Raw genomic sequence first — 24002 nt, forward strand, 5'->3', positions numbered from 1 at the left:
AGTTAACATTTGATATAATATAGTTAAGGTTGAGAAAAAGAATGGGGAGGACAAGCTCCCCCCCCGTTGCTACGCCCCTGCAAAGATAACTGTAACCGTGCACTGATCAAAATTTACATGTATACACGGGGTGATACTGTATGTTTATTTCTATTATTCTTGAAAATATGAATAAAGTTATACTGATAAATCCCGTTAAACAACTTCCCATCTAAAAAATGTTCAAACTTTGAGGTGGGGTCAATATTCAACAGGGTCAATTTTCAACTTGTTGACGTCATCAGGTTTAAGAAAAGAATTATCAAGCTGTTGAAAAATGACCCCGGGTATAAATTCAACGACTTTTAGTCTCAATATTCAACGTTGAAAAATGACCCCAGTTCTATATTCAACGTTGAAAAATGACCCCGGGTCAATTTTCAACTCGGGTCAATATTCAACGTTACACCGGCAGAGGAAATATTGTCTCTAATGTTTGTGAATCTTGTCATCCTCCAATAGGTAAGACCAACTTGTTGACATTGGTTTTCGAGGAATGCGTTAGCGTTGTATTCCTGTGGGTCAATATGCCTTGTCCTCTCTCGAAGAATAAATTCCATCACAATAATTTTGTTATTACTAAAATGTATACGAATCTGCGTCAAGAAATCCATCAGTCCGTGAATCAATAATTCTACTGTATCCTCTCTGCGATCTAGACCATTTCCCCCTTGGTGAACAATGAGACATGCTTGACGATGGTGCTGAGCGGCCCCCAATAACGATGGCGCGGATTCTTTACCGCACCCCCGCTGATTCCAAAAATGCCACTTGTGTGAGGTTTGAAATGTTAAATAACTCTGATGAAGGTTTGTAATTGCCGATATACGCACTAAATCTCTTCACATGAGAATCGCCAATGAATAAAATTGTCATTGCCCGGCTTTCAAAATTCTGTCATGTGACCTATGGCTATAGAATTTATAATATAAACACAGAACCTGGAACGAATCTAATGTCTGAACATTTCTAATATATTGAATTTATCATTTATAGCTGAATATGTAGTTGTATGTGATACATTACTATATTTAGTGGAGTTTGTAAATGAACACATACTGTAACCAGAAGTAGGACTTTTTAGTGTATAATTTACCAAAGTAACTAGCCAACTTGTCTTAAATGAGTATTAAATTATCTCCAGTTATCAATGATCAGCCCAGGTATGAAGATTTCTGAACTATGATCAGCACTAAATGAAAATGCATTTGTAAGTTTTATTTATATAATAAAGTGAAAAATAATCCTCGTTAATGATAACAAATAATAAATACTGATAAAATTTAACCAATAGTACAGTCTTTGCTAAATGAATAAGTAAAGTTTTATCAAAAATAGATTTATTGGAAAAGTAAATCACAATATTCACAATGAATAAATAACTTGTTGGAAAGTGTAATAGAAAATGGGAGGACATTGAAAAAAAAATAGGAAAATAATATTTGTCCTTACTAAGCTTTCATACTTATGAAAATGGTGATAAAGATCTATAAAATGAATGAATTAGAAACGTGTAAATGGAATGAACCACATCATCACATATGAAGTCGTCTATCAAATTTACTGAGTCGAACTTAAAATAATAATATAATAATGCTATTTTTAAGCTCTCAAAATAACTGACCCAGGAAATAACATGAAAAATAATTAATAAATAGTGGTCCTAGAAATTAAACCTGTTATCTACATATCCTTAGACCAGATTTGACTTGGAAAGAGGAAACGTAGTTATGTTCCCCAAACGGAGTTTGGGAACATATTGTTTTTACTCTGTTTCTTATTATGTTCCCCAAACGAAGTTGGGGAACATATTGTTTTTACTCGGTTTCTTATTATGTTCCCCAAACGAAGTTGGGGAACATATTGTTTTTACTCTGTTTCTTATTATTATGTTCCCCAAACGAAGTTGGGGAACATATTGTTTTTACTCTGTTTCTTATTATTATTATTTTTCTTCTTGGGAAAATTTTGTCCGCGAATGATCTTGTAAAGTACACATCCGATTAAGGGGAAACCTTTTTATAATAAGTAGGCATGTTATGTAGATATGCGGAACGAAGGTCATTTTTCGCGCACGTGCTTGCAAGAGCGAGCACGTGCAACACGTGAAATGACCAATATACTTGAAATTGCCGTAACTTTTACAATTTTTTGATGTAATGCTTTGATATTTAAAATATATAGACATATTATAAATGTAGATAAGATGACATTGTCAACATGCCATTTTGAGCGCACGTGCTTGCAAGAGTGCGCACGTGCAACACGTGAAAAGACCAATATCATGGATATAATCGTAACTTTTCTATGTTTTGATGAAATCTTTTGAAATTTATAATGTAAGGATATATTAATAGCGTAGACAAGTTGACATGGTCAAAAAAGCAAGAACTCACGCGCATGCATGTGCGCTTCGCTCTGATTGGCTGAAACTAAAGTCTCTATATCTTTTTTGTTTTTCGACGCAATCCTATGAAATTTTGAACATAGCCTTGCATTAGGATATCCTACAACATGATATATAGCAATTATCATGAAAACACGTGCATGCACGTGTGCTGCAATCTGATTGGCTTAAACTTTAAATAGCTATAACTCCCTTGGTTTTAAACCAAACAGGATGGAATTTGGAACATAGATAGATAGAATGAACTTCTACAAGACGGTATGGTCACCATGCACATGCATTCACGTGCGCTGTAATCTGATTGGCTGAAACTTTAAACAGCAATTGATCCCTTGGTTTTAAACCAAACGGGGTGGGATTTAGAACATAGTTAGATGTAAAGGACTTCTACAAGAAGATATGGTCACCATGCTCATGTATGCACATGCGTGCACATGAAATGAGATAAATCAAAAATACACTTGAATGAGCGTATTTTTTAATACTTTTGGATTAAATACTTTAATATTTAGTATATAAAAAATATATAGATTGTGTAGACAAAATGATATAGTCATTACGCACATGCATTCACATGCGCACGCGTGCAATGCTTAAATTTGAATGAACTTGGCCTTGTTAAAGTCTCAAATGCATAGATTTTGTCCTATTTAATGAAGCTTACAGGGAATATGGCACCAAAAGGTAGTTGGGGAGCGTTTGGGGAACATCTGTAACGGTCCCCGTTACAATTAGCACTAGTTATTATTTTTCTTCTTGGGAAAATTTTGTCCGCGAGTGATCTTGTAAACTACACATCCGACTTAGGTAAAGCCTTTTTTGGGTCAGTAGGGATGTTATGTAGATTTGCCGAACGAAGGTCATTTTGCGCGCACGTGCTTGCAAGAGCCAGCACGTGCAACACGTTAAATGGCCAATATAATGTATATTACCTAACTTTTCTAATTTTTGATGAAATGCTTTGAAACTCATAATGTAAGGATATATTAGTAGTAAAGACAAGATTACATGGTCAAAACAGCAAGATCTCACGCGCATGCACGTGCGCTTTGCTCTGATTGGCTGAAACTAAAGTCTCAATATCTTTTTTGTTTATTGACGAAATCCTTTGAAATTTTGAGCATAGCCATGCATTAGGATATCCAACAACATGATATATAGCAATTATCATGGAAACACGTGCATGCACGTGCACTGCAATCTGATTGGCTGAAACTTTAAATAGCTATAACTCCCTTGGTTTTCAACCAAACAAGATGGGATTTAAAGCATAGATATATGTAATGAACTCCTACAAGATGATATGGTCACCATGCACATGCATACACGTGCGTGTACGTGTGCTGCAATCTGATTGGCTTAAACTTTAAACAGCTATAACTCCCTTGGTTTTCAACCAAACAGGATGGAATTTGGAACATAGATATATATAATGGACTTCTACAAGAAGGTATGGTCACCATCACGTGCATACATGTGATTATATGTGCGCTGCAATCTGATTGGCTGAAACTTTAAACAGCTATAACTCCCTTGGTTTTCAACCAAACGTGGTGGGATTTAGAACATAGATAGATGTAATGGACTTCTACAGTAAGGTATGGTCACCATGCCCATGTATGCACGTGCGTGCACGTGAAATGGGTAAAATTAAAAAAACAATTGAATGAGCGTTTTTTTTTTAAAAATACTTTTGCATTAAATACTTTAATATTTACTATATTTAAATATATAGATTGTGTAGACAAGATGATATGGTCATTACGCACATGCATTCACATGCACTCGCGTGCAATGCTAAAATCTGAATGAATTTGGTGTTGTTAAAGTCTCAAATGCATAGATTTTGTCCTATTTGATGAAGCGTACGGGGAATATGACACCAAAAGGGAGTTGGTGAGCGTTTGGGGAACATCTGTAACGGTCCCCGTTACAATTAGCACTAGTTATTATTATGTCGCCCCGAACGAAGTCGGGGACGACATATTGATATTGTACGCATGTTTTTTTTATCCAGGCTGTTTCTCGGAGATGGCTGGGACAATCTTCCTGAAACTTCAAAGGACAATCACTGGTTGTAGTTGTGCAGTGAGGTTGTTCAGTTCCAATATGTCTACCGTTGCCATGGAAACCTGTAAAAAGCGACAAATTTTGTCCGCGAGTGTTCTCTCTGGTCCCTTAAACGTTCGTCATAAAACTTTTCTTATTTTAATGATTAGTATCTGTAGTTATGCAACTCGCATTTAAAATTTTCAAATAATCGATTATTGCCATGGAAACCAGGTGAAAGTTAAAATTCTTTAATTTCGATTTTCTCAATAACTACGCAGGCAATCGTTTTGAAACTTTCAGTGTTTATTCCTTGCAATGTGTCAAAGTGATTTCTCCTTTTAAAAAAAATGTAATGAGTCGCTCACAGTTGCCATAGAAACGAAACAGAAAAAAAGATTCAGATGTACACATGTGTTCTCCAAGGTCTAGGTCAAAGGGTCAAAGTTCTTGGTGTCCAATAAAAGTTCTTTTCACAAGGATTACATATTTGAAATACGAAAGCCCTAGCCCTTACCGTTCAAACGTAAGGTACTATGTTCAAGACAACCCCCCCCCCCCTTTTTGAAGCGCACTGCCAGGTAGAATACACAGATATAACATATACAATTTACAGGTAACGTTTTAAAAGTTTCATTCATAAAATTCAGTTCTCCTGATGTGATTTGATAGTTTGCCAACAGTCATTCTTCTTCTGTCTTGTCTCTAGATTTTATAATTATTTTGTTTTTTCTATATAAAAAGTAACAATTGTCAACTTCATTTATTAGCATTTCGCGTTTTTTGGTATATCTATTACTTGTATATTATTAATTTCATTAAATAGTGCAAGAATAAATTAGAAAATTGGTACGTTATTTCCATAGTTTTTATTCATTCATAAATCTTTGGATCCGCTCCTATACAGGTGCGCTAAGCCTTGATCACTACTGTAAACAAAACATTCATCTCGCCGAAAATGTTCATGATTCCGCTAAACTGAGAAAATTTACACATGATTTATCATCTCATAAGAAACATCAGACCTGTACAGTGCAGAAATGCTCGAATTGAAGGGGAAAATTCAGGAGTTATTGATGGGAAAAATTCAGGAGTTATTATGTCGCCCCGAACGAAGTCGGGGACGACATATTGATATTGTACGCATGTTTTTTTTATCCAGGCTGTTTCTCGGAGATGGCTGGGACAATCTTCCTGAAACTTTCCTCAAAGGACAATCACTGGTTGTAGTTGTGCAGTGAGGTTGTTCAGTTCCAATATGTCTACCGTTGCCATGGAAACCTGTAAAAAGCGACAAATTTTGTCCGCGAGTGTTCTCTCTGGTCCCTTAAACGTTCGTCATAAAACTTTTCTTATTTTAATGATTAGTATCTGTAGTTATGCAACTCGCATTTAAAATTTTCAAATAATCGATTATTGCCATGGAAACCAGGTGAAAGTTAAAATTCTTTAATTTCGATTTTCTCAATAACTACGCAGGCAATCGTTTTGAAACTTTCAGTGTTTATTCCTTGCAATGTGTCAAAGTGATTTCTCCTTTTAAAAAAAATGTAATGAGTCGCTCACAGTTGCCATAGAAACGAAACAGAAAAAAAGATTCAGATGTACACATGTGTTCTCCAAGGTCTAGGTCAAAGGGTCAAAGTTCTTGGTGTCCAATAAAAGTTCTTTTCACAAGGATTACATATTTGAAATACGAAAGCCCTAGCCCTTACCGTTCAAACGTAAGGTACTATGTTCAAGACACCCCCCCCCCCCCCCCTTTTTGAAGCGCACTGCCAGGTAGAATACACAGATATAACATATACAATTTACAGGTAACGTTTTAAAAGTTTCATTCATAAAATTCAGTTCTCCTGATGTGATTTGATAGTTTGCCAACAGTCATTCTTCTTCTGTCTTGTCTCTAGATTTTATAATTATTTTGTTTTTTCTATATAAAAAATAACGATTGTCAACTTCATTTATTAGCATTTCGCGTTTTTTGGTATATCTATTACTTGTATATTATTAATTTCATTAAATAGTGCAAGAATAAATTAGAAAATTGGTACGTTATTTCCATAGTTTTTATTCATTCATAAATCTTTGGATCCGCTCCTATACAGGTGCGCTAAGCCTTGATCACTACTGTAAACAAAACATTCATCTCGCCGAAAATGTTCATGATTCCGCTAAACTGAGAAAGTTTACACATGATTTATCATCTCATAAGAAACATCAGACCTGTACAGTGCAGAAATGCTCGAATTGAAGGGGAAAATTCAGGAGTTATTGATGGGAAAAATTCAGGAGTTATTATGTCGCCCCGAACGAAGTCGGGGACGACATATTGATATTGTACGCATGTTTTTTTTATCCAGGCTGTTTCTCGGAGATGGCTGGGACAATCTTCCTGAAACTTTCCTCAAAGGACGATCACTGGTTGTAGTTGTGCAGTGAGGTTGTTCAGTTCCAATATGTCTACCGTTGCCATGGAAACCTGTAAAAAGCGACAAATTTTGTCCGAGAGTGTTCTCTCTGGTCCCTTAAACGTTCGTCATAAAACTTTTCTTATTTTAATGATTAGTATCTGTAGTTATGCAACTCGCATTTAAAATTTTCAAATAATCGATTATTGCCATGGAAACCAGGTGAAAGTTAAAATTCTTTAATTTCGATTTTCTCAATAACTACGCAGGCAATCGTTTTGAAACTTTCAGTGTTTATTCCTTGCAATGTGTCAAAGTGATTTCTACTTTTAAAAAAATTGTAATGAGTCGCTCACAGTTGCCATAGAAACGAAACAGAAAAAAAGATTCAGATGTACACATGTGTTCTCCAAGGTCTAGGTCAAAGGGTCAAAGTTCTTGGTGTCCAATAAAAGTTCTTTTCACAAGGATTACATATTTGAAATACGAAAGCCCTAGCCCTTACCGTTCAAACGTAAGGTACTATGTTCAAGACAACCCCCCCCCCCTTTTTGAAGCGCACTGCCAGGTAGAATACACAGATATAACATATACAATTTACAGGTAACGTTTTAAAAGTTTCATTCATAAAATTCAGTTCTCCTGATGTGATTTGATAGTTTGCCAACAGTCATTCTTCTTCTGTCTTGTCTCTAGATTTTATAATTATTTTGTTTTTTCTATATAAAAAATAACGATTGTCAACTTCATTTATTAGCATTTCGCGTTTTTTGGTATATCTATTACTTGTATATTATTAATTTCATTAAATAGTGCAAGAATAAATTAGAAAATTGGTACGTTATTTCCATAGTTTTTATTCATTCATAAATCTTTGGATCCGCTCCTATACAGGTGCGCTAAGCCTTGATCACTACTGTAAACAAAACATTCATCTCGCCGAAAATGTTCATGATTCCGCTAAACTGAGAAAGTTTACACATGATTTATCATCTCATAAGAAACATCAGACCTGTACAGTGCAGAAATGCTCGAATTGAAGGGGAAAATTCAGGAGTTATTGATGGGAAAAATTCAGGAGTTATTATGTCGCCCCGAACGAAGTCGGGGACGACATATTGATATTGTACGCATGTTTTTTTTATCCAGGCTGTTTCTCGGAGATGGCTGGGACAATCTTCCTGAAACTTTCCTCAAAGGACGATCACTGGTTGTAGTTGTGCAGTGAGGTTGTTCAGTTCCAATATGTCTACCGTTGCCATGGAAACCTGTAAAAAGCGACAAATTTTGTCCGAGAGTGTTCTCTCTGGTCCCTTAAACGTTCGTCATAAAACTTTTCTTATTTTAATGATTAGTATCTGTAGTTATGCAACTCGCATTTAAAATTTTCAAATAATCGATTATTGCCATGGAAACCAGGTGAAAGTTAAAATTCTTTAATTTCGATTTTCTCAATAACTACGCAGGCAATCGTTTTGAAACTTTCAGTGTTTATTCCTTGCAATGTGTCAAAGTGATTTCTACTTTTAAAAAAATTGTAATGAGTCGCTCACAGTTGCCATAGAAACGAAACAGAAAAAAAGATTCAGATGTACACATGTGTTCTCCAAGGTCTAGGTCAAAGGGTCAAAGTTCTTGGTGTCCAATAAAAGTTCTTTTCACAAGGATTACATATTTGAAATACGAAAGCCCTAGCCCTTACCGTTCAAACGTAAGGTACTATGTTCAAGACAACCCCCCCCCCTTTTTGAAGCGCACTGCCAGGTAGAATACACAGATATAACATATACAATTTACAGGTAACGTTTTAAAAGTTTCATTCATAAAATTCAGTTCTCCTGATGTGATTTGATAGTTTGCCAACAGTCATTCTTCTTCTGTCTTGTCTCTAGATTTTATAATTATTTTGTTTTTTCTATATAAAAAATAACGATTGTCAACTTCATTTATTAGCATTTCGCGTTTTTTGGTATATCTATTACTTGTATATTATTAATTTCATTAAATAGTGCAAGAATAAATTAGAAAATTGGTACGTTATTTCCATAGTTTTTATTCATTCATAAATCTTTGGATCCGCTCCTATACAGGTGCGCTAAGCCTTGATCACTACTGTAAACAAAACATTCATCTCGCCGAAAATGTTCATGATTCCGCTAAACTGAGAAAGTTTACACATGATTTATCATCTCATAAGAAACATCAGACCTGTACAGTGCAGAAATGCCTGAATTGAAGGTTGCATGTCAGATTCGTTTTCCGGCAGAACCTCTACAAATTAAAGTGAAAGTAGGGAATTTTCTGAATTCTCACTGGCGTTTTAATACACAAAATAATTCGGCTGATCTTCTTAATAAATAATATTTGCCAAGCTTTTTGGTAGGAAAGATACTGCCAATTAACAAGTATGAGACTCAGTTCAGTACATCTGCCCAATTTCTTGTATGCAAGTCTGCAATTTTGGACTTGTAATTTTTTTCCTGCACTACTTTCTTCTCCTACAGATTCTAAAAATAATGAGTGGGATGTACCCAATTAAGGTCTTCCGTTTCTAACGGAAAGAACTGATCATACGACTGGATGGTTGTCAAAGCTTAGCTAATGGACCATTGTTTTAGTGATGATAAAAATGAAAGTCTTGTCCAAACGGGGCGACATATGCTATTGCTTGCAATAGCAGACTTTCTAGTTATTATTATTTTTTCTTTTATTTCTCCAACGGAAGACCTTATTGTTTTCGAAGGGGAAACTTTCACCCTATTATTATTATTTTTTTTTTTTTTTACCGGGTTTTGTGCACGCGATTTTCAGTGTAGATTCCCACCAAACTTTCAGATCTGGTAGATATTTATCTGAACGCTTGTCGGAAATTTTTGTAAGGGCGCGTCACTTCTGGTCGTGAATATGACGATATTACTGATTTTTAACTTTTCATATTTTTTGATAAAATCTTTGAAACGACTTAAGATATCGATATAGATTTTCAGTGAATGATGACATGGTCAGAACATTTTGCATATAGAGCTTTCCAGGTAAGACGGCATGCACGCTCGCTTTGGACTGAAAAATAGCTCATAATCTCGCAAAAATTGACACGTTTTCTTTTATAACTTTTTACCTGTTGAAATTTTGTTAAGACATGCATAATAAAAAATGTGCAATATGATATATAGACCTTTCATTTGATATCAAGTAAACGGGGTTATCCTTCGTGCGCTGCAATCTGATTGGCTCGTCTTTAACTTTTTTGTTTTTCAATATTTTCAAATGATATTAATAAAGTTGATAGAAACATTTCTTTTTAGGCTGAATATATAATTCGTTTGTAACTTTATAAATATAAACTCGAGATATAAACATTCAAAAATCTGAAGCGGGAACTAAATGGCGGCGGTCTTTTCAATTCCACATTTCGCTTTGAAGCGGTTAACAAGGCATAAGCGTTTGCTTGAACGAAAGTAACATAAGGAGCAATGAAATGTGTAGGAAAATACTTGGATATGTCACGTCGTAGGTTCGTTGCAATTCTGTGTCAAACTACATTCATAATCCAAGGTCTCCTTACAAGTTTTCTTTAATTGGTTTTGGTTGTTTCTCAAAGTAGAAAAAAGAAAAGAATTAATGTGCAAATTAAGTACGCATTGATGATATTATCTAAATCAAAAAGATTTAATCAAAATAGAAAAGGCATGATTCCACAAGAATGTTTTATCAAAGATCATAGTCAAAGTAGACATATCTCATCTTATCGAAAATTACGGCTCAGCAATCACTGCGTTGCTTGCAACGAAAACATAAAATTAGTATTCTTACTATTTTCGTATTGACCAACTTTTGGAAATGACCTTTGTCCGGTCCATTTCTCCAGAACAGTTGAAGATATGAAAGCTTACTGTGTCAGATATCATAGATCTGGACTTGAAGATGTGTCGAACAACATTTTTTCCGTCGTCAATTCTTCCGGTCGTCACAGAAAAGGGGATTAAAAGTCGATTTTTAAAATTTTTTTGTCTTTCTTTCTATCTTTTTCTGTGATATTCATGGCATAAGTAAAGGCCCCTATTTGCTGATTTTACGTATAACCAGTTTCTTGATTTGATAAAGAAGGAATTAAATATCTTTGAATGTCTAAGAACTTTTGCAAACGTAGGTTCAACGTTTCCTTAAACACTAAAAAATATTAATTTTTTTTTCTCATAAATAGACTTCGCGGGGGGAAAACCCATTGTGCAATACCCAAATGTGCAGGTAAAGTCTTTGACGCCGCGATGGCAAAAGGACCGCTAGAAACACTTCCATGGTTCAATTGAGACGAGATTTTAGTAAATAAAGTGTGTATATTATATATATCATTTGTGTTCATCTTATCCCCCCCCCCCCCATTTCTTTTTTGTGAACTGTAAAAGTCCTATCTCCCACCTTTCTCACATATTGAAATGAATGCCAATTCGGCTTTAATTTTTACATTTTACATAAACTGACCTTGACATTTACATAACAAGACATCTTCTTAAAGTAAAGAAAATGATAAGGCTTAATTCTTTTAACAAAATAATGGTAATTTACAAGTCTATATTCAAGACCCCCCCCCCTCCTTCCCGGAAGTGCGCAGACAGGTAGACTTCGCAGATGTAACATCTACAACGTACAAGTAACGTTTTAAAAGTTTCATTCATAAAAATCAGTTCCCCTGATGTCATCTGATAACGTGCCATCATTCATTCTTCCTATGTTTTGTTTGTAGAATTTATAATTATTTAATTTATTTATTTTTATCTTGAGAAAATAAAGATTTTCAGCTGCATTTATTAGCATTTCGCGTTTTCTTGTATATATCTATTACTTGCAAATGAATAATGTCATTAAATAATACAGAACAAATCAAACTTTATTTCCATCTTTTTTATTCATTCATAAATCCTGAGATCCGCTCCAATTTTGCGCGATGCCCTCACCGCTACTGTAAACAAAACATTCATAACGCCGAAAATGTCCATGATTCCGCTGAACTAAGAAAGTTTACACGTGGTTTATCATCTCACAACAAACATCAGATCTATCTAATGCAGGATTGCTCGAGTTAAAGAGAAAAATTCAGGAATTATTTTGTGTCATCCATATTTTGCCGTGAACCTATGCGACATTTTGTAATTAAGGTCTTCCGTTTCAGACGGAAGACCTTATAGAGATTCTACTGTTTTTTCTTTTTATTATTAAGGTCTTCCGTCTCCAACGGAAGACCTTTTTGTTTTCGTTCGGTTTCTTTTTCCCTTTTATTATTCCAACCGATTTTGTGCACGCAAGTTCTCCGAAACGACTCGTCCAAATTTCACGAAACTTTCAGATCTAATAGGTATTGATCTGAACCTTATTGGAAATTTTTTTGATTGATGACGTCACTTCTTATCTCGAGATATTTAGGATTTTCTGATTTTCAGAGGGTCGGCTTGTCCAGGAAACTCCTCCGAAACAACTTAAGGTATCGACTTAAGATTATCAGTGAAAGTAAAAGAAGGTTTGGTGAGTTGTAACAAGGTAGATCCAAATCTTTCTACGCAAAAGGCATGGAGTCGGAATGTATGCCCGAAAAAAATGTCTCAGAAATATCTCAAACAATTTGACACATTTTGTATTTTTTATTAAATACGCTTTCATAATTGTAAAAGCATATTGAAATAAAAATGTGCAATATCACAAGGCCTTTCATTTGATTTAAAAAAAAAATGCTGACCCCTAAAATTAGGCGCAACAGCGTGCAAAGTCTAAAATGTTGATTTAACTTCTAATGATCAAATTTTGTTATACATTACTAAAGCAAAAGTATTTATCTAAAAAGCAACAATATATGCATAAAAGTTTGATCATATGTTACGTCTTAGGGGTTTTTTAAAAATGTCAAATCTTTGATGTTTTTTCAATCTGAAAAGGGTTAATATTTTGATAAGCAATATTGAACAAAAGATGGCTACATTAATGTGCTAAACAATATGCATACTTTGAATTTTTGTTAAACGGCCCCATTCAGGATTTGTAGGAGTGGCCCTTAAATATTTATATAAACCATATCTCCAAAACGAAAAGAAATCGCTGAATAGGTGTAGAACATAAAATCTTTGAAATCACAAGACCTTTCGTTTGATATCAAATGTACGTGCCAACACGTCAAATAGGGGCTCAACTATACTTTTTAAAATAGTCGTAACATCTTTAACTTTTAATGATCAATATTTTGTGATGCATTACAGAAATAATAGATGTTATAAGAGCCTTTTTTTGAAACAATATATTTTAAAAGTTTGATCATATGTTACGTAATTAGGCGGACAGCAACGTGAAATGGCCGATTTCAAATGATTTACGCTTATATATTGAAAAGGGTGAATATTTTGATAAGCAATATTGAACAAAATATGGCTTATTAATGTGTGTAAACAATATGCATACATTTGAATTTTTGTAACGTGCATGCCCATTAAGGACTTGTAGAAGTAGCCCCTAAATATTTGTATAAAGCATATCTCTTTTCAACGAAAAGAAATTGCTGAATAGGTGTAGAACATAAAATCTTTGAAATCTTAAAACCTTTCGTTTGATATGAAGAAAAAGGGGCCACTCCTCAAATAAGGGGCTCAGAGGGGCCAGAAGTCTTTCATCTTTAACTCTTTAATGATCAATATTTTGTGATGCATTATAGAAGCAAAGCTGTTCATATTAACGATTTGAACAATATATGATAAAATTTTGATCATATGTTACGTAATTAGGGGGTCACAAGGGGCCAAAATGTCACAACGTGACGCTTCATATCTGATTGGCTGAAATTTTGAAAAGCGCTTGAACAAAAGATGGCTAGATTAATGTGCTTAACAATATGCATACTTTGAAATTTTGTAAAACGGCCCCATTTAGGACTTGTTGAAGTGGCCCTTAAATATTAATATAAACCATATCTCCTAAACGAAAAGAAAATCTCTGAATAAGTGTGGAACAAAAAGTCTTTGAACCTTTAGACCTTACGTTTGATATCAAGAAAAAGGGGCCAACTCCTCAAATTAGAGGCTCAGAGGGGCCAGAAGTCTTTCATCTTTAACTTTAATGATCAATATTTTGTAATAAGTACACATTTTGAGAGGCATAGATATTTATTTTATCGATATGCAGGGTTCTCCATCATTTGAGATTTTACTGTGTTGCAGAGTTTACGCGAAGCATAATATTTCGCGGTATTTGCACGTACAAATTCGCAACTGAATCACAATTCATTATAATTACAAAAGATTACAACACATACTTATTACAAAATCGCTAATTCGTTACACAAATGATATGGTCGTACATACTGGGAAAAGGGAAAAAACGTTCCGAAAATCAGAGGAAATTCTGCGATAGTCAACCTACTTAACATTTTTGAAAGTAGATTTGCATATGTTTATTTATCTGATTTCTTATCGAGTTATTTTTTTTTTTTTTTTTACAAAAAAAGGAACTTTAGAACAGTGGATATTTGAAAGAGTTCACTTGAACATGCTTAATTTTCAAAGATTTCGGCAATTTATTTACATCAATTAAATGACTTCGGCACGTGATGTTATGTTTGACTTACAGTGCTTTACATAATTTTAGAGTTTGGCTCTATATATAAAGATACATATTTAAATATTTTTAAAATAAATAATACAATGTATTTTATTGAAAATACCAATTAAGCGGTAAATTTGAATAACAATTTCTTTGTCTTTGTTCTGTCATGCATAAAGTCCATAGCGAGATATGTAGGAGATATATTGATTGAAATCAAGTGTGCACGTGCGTGCAAGTGATATAACTTTTTGAACTTGAAAACGGTAGAATTGTTTTCAATTAAAGTTTGGGATTTAGAGAGAATGTGTGTTAAAGGACTTTACTAAGGTATAGTCACATTTACATGCACTGTGCGTGCAAAATTTTTACTGTGTCTGATTGGCTGAAACAAAAATCGTTACTGTGTTTTCTGAAAATTTTACTGTGTCGGGAGCAAACAGTAAAACAGCTCATGGAGAACCCTGGATATGCAACAATATGTTATAAAATTTTGATCATACGTTACGTTATCTGATATGCCAGGGGCCAAAATGCTATATTGTTTATGCTTTGCAAAAAACAAATGGGAGTATTTTTATAAGCAATATTGGAACAAAAGATGTTAGTATATTGGATAAAAAACAGAAATGGTTTAAATTTCATGAAGAAAAACTTAATGTCATTCTCTTTTAACGAAAATCGTTGTTAAAGTCAAAATGCATAGATTTCATCTTATTTAATGAAGCTTTATGGCACCAAAAGGGAGTTGGGGAGCGTTTGGGGAACATCTAGTTATTATTATTATTCTTTTTTCTTCTTATTTCTTCTCCGGTACTTTTTTGTCCGGAAGTGTTCTCAGAAACTGTTCACCAAACTAAGTTAAAACCTTTTTAGGGTTAGTAGGCATGTTGTGTAGATGTGCCGAACGAAGGTCATTTTGCGCGCATTCGCATGCACGTGCGGGCGCGTGCAATGAGTAAAATGACTGATATATTTAATATGGTTGTAACTTTTATATTTTTTGATAAAATGTTTTGAAACTCATTATATAAAGATGTATAAGTTGTGTAGATAAGATGACATGGTCAAATTTGCATGAACTCACGCGCATGCACGTGAGCTTTGCTCTGATTGGCTGAAACAGAAATCTTAATATCTTTTTTGTTTTATGATGAAATGCTTTGAAATTTATAACATAGACATGCATTAGGATGTACTACAATATGATATATAAAATTTTTCATGAAATCACGCGCATGCACGTGCGCTGCAATCTGATTGGCTGAAACTTTAAATGATTATAACTCCCTTGGTTTTCAACCAAACAGCATGGGATTTACAACATAGATAGACATAAAGGACTCCTACAGGATGGTGTGGTCACCATTCACATGCATGCACGTGCGTGCACGTGCGCTTTGCTCTGATTGGCTGAAACAAAAATCTCAATATCTTTTCTGTTTTTTACAAACATGCTTTGAAATTTAAAACATAAGCATACTTTAAGATGTCCTACAATATGATATATAATAATTGTCATGAAACATACGCGCATGCACGTGCGCTGCAATCTGATTGGCTTAAACTTTAAATGGCTATAACTCCCTTGTTTTTCAACCAAACAGGATGGGATTAAGAACATAGACAGACATAATGGACTCCTACAAGAAGGTATGGTCATCATGCACGTGCGTGCACGTGCAAATGAGTAAAATAGTGTAGACAAGATGATATCGTCATTACGCTCATGCAATCACATGCGCACGCCTGCATTGCTTAAATTTGAAATACTTGGTATACTTTTGGGAAAACGTTGTTTACGTCTTAAATGCATAGATTTTGCCTTCTTTAATGAAACTTACAGGGAATATGGCACGAGAAGGGGGTTGGGGAGCGTTTGGGGAACATCTGTAACGGTTCCCGTTACAATTAGCACTAGTTATTATTATTTTTTTTCTTATTTCTTATTATTATTATTATTTTTTTTCTTATTTGTTCTCCGGTACTTTTTTGTCCGCGAGTGTTCTCAGAAACTGTTCACCCAACTGAGCTAAAACCTTTTTAGGGTTAATAGGTGTGTAGTGTAGGTGTGCGGAACGAAAGTCATTTTGCGCGCATACGCCTGCACGTGCGTGCGCGTGAAATGAGTGAATTGACTGATATACTTAATATAGCTATAACTTTTACATTTTTTGATGAAATGCTTTGAAACTCATTACATAAGGATATATTCAAAAGTGTTAATAATATGACACTGTCAAATTAGCACGAACTCACGCGCATGCACGTGCGCCTTCCTCTGATTGGCTGAAACAAAAATCTCAATATCTCTTTTGTTTTCCGACGAAATGCTTTGAAAATTTTAACATTGTCATGAATTAGGATATCCTACAATATAATATGGAAAAAATTCATGAAATCGCGTGCATGCACGTGCGCTGCAATCTGATTGGCTGAAACTTTAAATGGCTATATCTCCTTTATTTTTTGACGAAATGCTTTGAAATTTAAAACATAGTCATGTATTAGGATATCCTGCAATATGATATACAAAACATTTCAAGAAATCAGGCGCATGCATGTGTGCTGCAATCTGATTGGCTGGAACTTTAAATGGCCATATCTACTTTGCTTTTTGATGAAATGCTTTCAAATTTAAAACATAGTCTATGCATTAGGATATTCTACAATATGATTTTTAAAAAATTCTTGAAATCACGTGGATGCACGTGTGCTGCAATCTGATTGGCTAAAACTTAAAATGGCTATAATTCCCTTGGTTTTCAACCAAACAGGATGGGATTTAGAACATAGATAGATATAAGGGCCTCCTACAAGAGGGTATGGTCATCATGCACGTGCACGCACGTGCGTGCATTTGGAATGAGTGAAATTGAAAATACACTTGAATGAGTGATTTTTAATACTTTTGGACTAAATGCTTTCATATAAAGTATATTTTAATATATAGAAAGAGTAGACAAGATTATATGATCATTATGCACGTGCATTCACATGGGTACGCGTGCAATGTTAAAATTTGAATATAATTGGTATCCTTCGGGAAAACGTTGTTAAAGTCAAAAAAGCACAGATGTTGTCTTATTTAATAAGGCTTACAGGGAATATGGCACCAAAAGGGAGTTGGGGAGCGTTTGGGGAACATCTGTAACGGTTCCCGTTACAATTAGCACTAGTTTACTTTGAATAAATGTAACCTACATCCTAACTGTTTCCCTACAAAAACCAAGAACGTGTGAAAAACGTGAACTAAAGCGAAGCTAGGACCTAGAGTACCGTTAACCCATAAGGTTTTCTTAGCCTTCTAAGTATCTAATCAAATAGTGCCCATAAACGATTAAGTTTTCTTAGCACCCAAAGGTATTAATAAAATAATGCTCATAAACCATGAGGTTTTCTTAACAAGGAAAAGAGGAAGTAACCATGATGTTGTATTCTCCAACCTAAGTGAAAAAAACTACACGAGCACGGATTTAAATACACTAGCATAATCCAAAATAAAGAGCCAATGACTACCAAATATCCTAAAGCTAAGTTAATCGATCAGAAGTACGAAGGAAAGACTGCATGAAACGTCCTGTTTAAAAAGTAAAACATTTGGAATGTCAGCTCGTGACTTATGTTATAAAAGACATATAAAAATGGGATTTTAAGTAAATAATAATAAATAAATTGCTAGATTCTCATCCGATTTTTTTTTTTAAAATCGAGGCGGACTGGCGGCTTTTATTTTATATTTTTTATTTTTTTCAATTTTGCAGATTTTTTATTGACCTGATCAATCGGTGTAATTTTATCTACAATACCCCAAAAAAGTCATAGTAAAGGTTCAATTATTTCTTACTTCTCATCATCACCAATCTTTTTCAACCAATGACCCCTGTTTAAAATATATACGCATGTATTACAGCAATTACTATCTTTTCAGCTGTCAAAATCATGTCGACTTTCGCGGGATCTAAAACGAAAGTAGAATGGTAGATAATTACCGATCCCGATCAGAGTTAAGACAAAGGGAAATAGAAATAAAAAAAATTCGAGGCGGGGGTATAAAAATCGGGGCGGGCGGGGATGAGAATCTAGGAATTTTTTTTTATGGCCTAAGTAACACCTGAGAACATTTGGTAAATAGAATTATGAGCCTGAAATTTCAGGAATAGTTCTATAATTTAAACTACGTTATGATGGCAATGAAATGAAAATCTAAACTACTACAATATAATATTTAAAGTTAAACGAAGTATGCGTGTTCATCTAATACAGGGGTTATTTAAAAAATACGTTGAAAACGTTCCTAATCACCATATCATTTTTATAAGAAAATAGATTATTACTATTTTCATATATACTCGGGGACTTTAGAAACATCTATTGAAAATGTTTTATTGTCATTGGTCATTATGTTACGTGTTGTATGAAATTTATTAAAAATCATAATAGTCATTGTAGGCTATATAACACAAGTTTTCGTAATATTGGTATTTTGAGAGGTAATTTAACACTAGAAAATAAATAGAAACGTGTAAACATTAACGAAAATAAATTGCTTTTATTTTGTTATGCTGCATCTGTCATGTTGGTTGAAATCTTCCACCGATGACGTCATATGTGTGCATCAATTTGGCTGAGACTAAAAAAAATGGAGTTTAAAAGCAAATATTGTGAATATTAAGTGAAATTCATATGAAGTTCAGTAAATAAAACAAGTATCCTAGTTTATTTCTATCGATTATAATCTCTTTCCAAGACCGTCAGCTATATACGTATCCCGGTCGTCCTTTCCTCTGTCACTTGTGAGAAAAAAATAGCAACAGAATAACAATAAGCTGTACATGTATATTTCAAGACATAAGAATTGTACACATGGAAGGTTTGTTTCCGAAAATATTTGAAAGTGCTACTAGAATCCCGATATGGTTTAACGAAAAATCTCGGCTCATATGTATAAAATTCAAAACATCTGGTAAGGTTTCGTGCGAATAATTATTTTACTGATTGGACAGTGGAATTCTAGCAGAACTTTTTAGGCAAAATAGATGTTTTTTTCAACTATTTTATTTACTCTAAGAAATTATTAAACTCCGGGTATTGTTGTACTGTTAGCTTTTTATAAATTAATATTTTGCTATTAATAGAAGTCACATGATGCTGTGGTGATGGTGCAAGTCTTTGCATTAGAAACTCTTTTATCTTTATGCAATAGATAATAACAGTTTACGTTTATCAGCGGTTGTGGTAAATCATCAAACTTGTTCTTTCATCAAACTCTAAATTTCCCGAGAAATGACTTATAATATGCTTCCTTAATATACCCCCGCATCACAATTCATGAGTTTCCTGGAAAAATCTCTTAAGAAAGTTATATCTCTTATCAGAGGGATATTACACCTTAAAGTTTAATATTTTACACTCTAAATAAGAATGGTTATTCTTATTTGATTAATATAATAAGTGCAAATATTTTGAATAAAAATGAGTTGAAAAATTATGTGTGATATTTAATTTTTTTTATAGTAAATATACCTAAAGAAGTTTTAGGATGGGATACCCATGCAAGAGAAAGATTTGTAAAGAACTTGCAGCAAAAAAGCGTGAAAATGTTTCGCGCCAGAGGTATGATAGTTGGTTGTGCTGGTGCTGGAAAGACAACACTTCTTCGAAAACTCCACGAAAGGACGAGAACACATACAGATAGAACAAGTACAGAAAAAAGAAGTCTTCCTAGAAAGCTCCAAGGAAGAATGAGAACTTATGATAACAGTTCAGGTGCAGGAAACTTTAATATTTTTAGAAAGTTCCTAGGAGAGGAGAAAGATGAAGATAAGCCAACTGAAACAACCATAGGCATTGAGGTCCATGAAGATTTGTTTGTTATCGAGGACAACATGTTAAAAGGTGATGATTTGTTTCAAACAAAAATGAATCTTTTAGGTTTATATAAGTATTATAAACGGAGTGACATGTAATGGGATACAGTAAACTTGGTAATAGCGAAGTTCTGATGGCCTCTGAATATACTAATCCGTAGAACATATCATTTTTAATTCTGTAAAAAAAAAATAGCAATATAAAAGTTATCTTTTCAGACAATTGCAAAAAATATTAAAAAAAAAACAAGTTTAATGCTTTCCTTGGACAATTAAATTTGTAGATGAAATACTTCACAAATATAAATATTCCAGAGAAATAATGTCAGTTTCATTTTTTCAATTTTAAGACATTATTTATGATGTAAATTTCGTTATTTAAAACACAAAATTAATTTGCTTTGTCTCTCTCTATATATTTTTACAGACTTCCTTATAACCATAGTATTTTTACATCGCACAGATTTTGGCAAGGAAATACCCGGAAATTTCGATGTATCCATAACTTTACTTTATCCGTGTTCGTAGAAAACAAGTTTTACTGTAACATTAACATTCATAATACTTACGGCAATTCCTATCAATCCCACTCAGTTTTTTAATTGGTTAATAGCAGTATATATCTGGTGAATTCACTGGATATTGTTTTAGCGTTAGTAGCACCATGGAACATGACAGAACACCATGGGACAAAGATGTACACCATGTAAACGAAAAGGTCGAGAATGTACTGTAGGTCTACGTTTGCATGTTTTAAAGAACTTGTGTGCTTATTATCCTGCACTTGAGTATTTTTTTTTCAACAGACGTTTCACTGACTGCACAGCCTAATTTTTACGTCTGAGAAAATATTATGAAAACAAACGCGAAATTCACGCAATTCACACAGTTCTAATTTGCCACTGAATAGAAAAAGGAAGTAAATCGATCGTTATTCTTACCACGAATGACTGATAATTGTATAGTATACACTGTACATTTATCTACTAATGCGTTTCATATGTTGAACCAAAAGCCTTAAAGAGCACCTGCATAGCACTGCAATTAACTAATAAAAGGAACTTCATCACTATCCTGATCAATAGAATGTGAATACCCAAAACAACATATACAACCAGAAAATTGAAACGTTCTAGCACAGAAATTGATATGTAAGTACCAAGTGCTTTATAGTATTTCTAACATGTTTTTTTTTTTCTTTTCTTTGACCTTAATTAGAGTTTAGTACCAGAAGAGCAGAAAAAGAATCCCAATATCTTGACAACAATGTTGTTAGTATGACAGACTTTGCGGGACAAGTGGCTTATTACGCATGTCACCAGGTATATCTGTCTAGAAGAGCATTCTACATCGTGGTTATCGACATGTCCAAAAAGCTTGATGAAGAATGTCGACTGTATGACACAGATCGCCATAACCCTACAGGTTCCTTATTTCACTTCTGGACATACAGAGGTGAATATCACTTTAAAACCTACATTAAAATGCATTCATATGTGAAGTCATGTATGTATTATAGATATTATGATCTCCATTTGAAAGAGAATTCTTTTTTTATAATATAAGAATTTTGAAGAGGATCTTTGGGGAAAGTTTTGCGAACAAATGCGACGGTTGATCCGAATTTCCTAAAATGTCTTTCTTCAATTTTATCGTGATTTGATGAAAGCAAGCATATTTATAATATAAAATCGTTATGCAACAATACTAGAAAATTTAACCAGGTTCCAATAACCGATGAGGGCGCACGAGTTTTCTGAACATGGATAGTTGTAAAAGCAGGAGAAGACTCCGTCGTAAGATAAGAGAAGTTACTTGTGTCACGTCTCGTTACATGAGCATCTCGCCCTCGTGTCAAATTCGGATAAGTGTATTTTGGTAAACATTTCCTGAGTACCATGAGATTTGCTGCAGAGCGAATCAAATGACCAAATCGAATGGCGAGGGAAAGTTTTAACAACATACTAAGTACATGCTTCACTGGCGAAATTAAGCCCTTTGTATCTCTGTCTATTTAATTATGAAATTTAATGTGTAGCTTATTATTTAATCAAGATAAGGATAGTCTTACCCTGACTTTTACCATTTTGTACAGTCCCAGATACGATTATTATACCCTTGGGGCAACATCTACTTGTCAAGTGATAGTCTACAATGAGTAGTTTTCAAACACAATACAGGTTCTTTTCTATAGATTCAAAAATATCTGTTTGTTTAAAGATAGTCGTGTCATTTTATTGGATTTAGGTCAGGCGCATTCTATTTTTGTGGACATGATTAAACATTTGTTAATAAAAAAAAATATTCCTGAAAGCAAAGAATTCCACAGAAAACGAACAGCATAAAAAGAGAGGTTTACGGTTGGATATACATATGCACTACTTGAGCAATATAGGACGGTTCCGGCGTATTTGAACTTTAAAAATCATATTTAGACTTTTTGTTGTGTCCCAATCAATCCATGTCTGTTCTAATTGGAATCGAAGAATAAATTAAATAGGAACAGAGTAAGTAAAATTTTATTGTTCTCACTTCTCGATGCGATAATTAGTTCTGATTATTACTTTTCTTTATTGATCCAACGAACTGATTGGCTCAAACTGGATCACATGGTCAAGTATAAAATTATAACAGACTAAATGTTTCTATTTTAAAAATTCATAAACCTGCTGTTTCTAAAATTGAAAACGTTCTTCTGTGAAGCAACAATGGTGCTGACGTCACAATAGTCTTTATAAACTGGATGTTTTTAAAAATAGACACTGCAGCTGGTTTTCATCACTGTGATGTCATTATGCAATGACATAACAATGCCTTGTATGAGAAGGTACTGAGTATTATTAGAAAGAAGGATTCTGGGACATTTCTTATACACTAATAAAAAATAACAAAACATTTGTAGCTGTTGATTTGGTACAATCCCTCGATATATAGACCTTAGAGAAAGCTTATCAACACTCACTTTGTGCTCTGTCAATATGCTTCCTCTAAGGTCTATATATCGAGGGATTGATCTCATCAAAAAGCTATAATTGTATATCAAAGTACCAATTTAAATTGTAAATCCTAAATTTCCAATTTATCATTAGACATTTCTCAAATTTCTCTTTTAATTTTGATTTTAATTTTATTTCTTATTTTTTATGTTTTAATTTTTGCTAAAGTTGAATAATTAGAAAGAAAGACATGGGAAGAGAAAGAGATCTTTCTTCCGGTATAAATTTATATACAATAACAATGTAGATTTTTAAAAAATATGCAACACATCAGATTAATTATTCATTGTCTGGTGACCTAACCCAGTGTCCATGAATTTATTACCTATCATTGGTAATGATTTGCTCAGTAATTGTGCACACAATGGCTGAGTCACAGAACCACGAAGCTTGGGCTTAGGGTGTACCAAGTGATTTGGTACATGTCGCAGCAAAAACCCTCTGTCCGATGTGTGAAACGTGTACTAAACAGATCTACAGAATGCTTTTATTTCCCCCCCCCCCCCTTTTTTAGCGATAAAGTCTGGGTATCCTCTGGCATCGACCTATTTACATATTCACTCATATTTAAAATTACTCCCGATCTTTCCATATGATGTTCCATTTTCAGTCGTAATATTAAGCACGGTATATCAGCGCATAGCTTCAATCA

General features: G+C 33.9%; 1 protein-coding gene across 1 annotated transcript in view; it reads left to right on the forward strand.

Moving 5' to 3' along the window:
* The first annotated feature begins 763 nt into the window (after positions 1-763).
* The window catches only part of LOC134279394 (probable serine/threonine-protein kinase pats1), a 30015-nt gene continuing 6776 nt past the window's right edge, over positions 764-24002 (forward strand). Inside the window, exons 1-3 of the mRNA XM_062761790.1 lie at positions 764-848; positions 20002-20382; positions 21573-21809. Coding sequence (XP_062617774.1) covers positions 764-848; positions 20002-20382; positions 21573-21809 — 703 coding nt within the window. The remainder of the gene's footprint in view (positions 849-20001; positions 20383-21572; positions 21810-24002) is intronic.

The sequence above is a fragment of the Saccostrea cucullata genome, unplaced genomic scaffold (genome assembly GCF_032062105.1).
Source record: "Saccostrea cucullata isolate Sc308-1 unplaced genomic scaffold, CSIRO_AGI_Scuc_v1 ctg6363, whole genome shotgun sequence".
Lineage (NCBI taxonomy): Eukaryota > Metazoa > Mollusca > Bivalvia > Ostreida > Ostreidae > Saccostrea > Saccostrea cuccullata.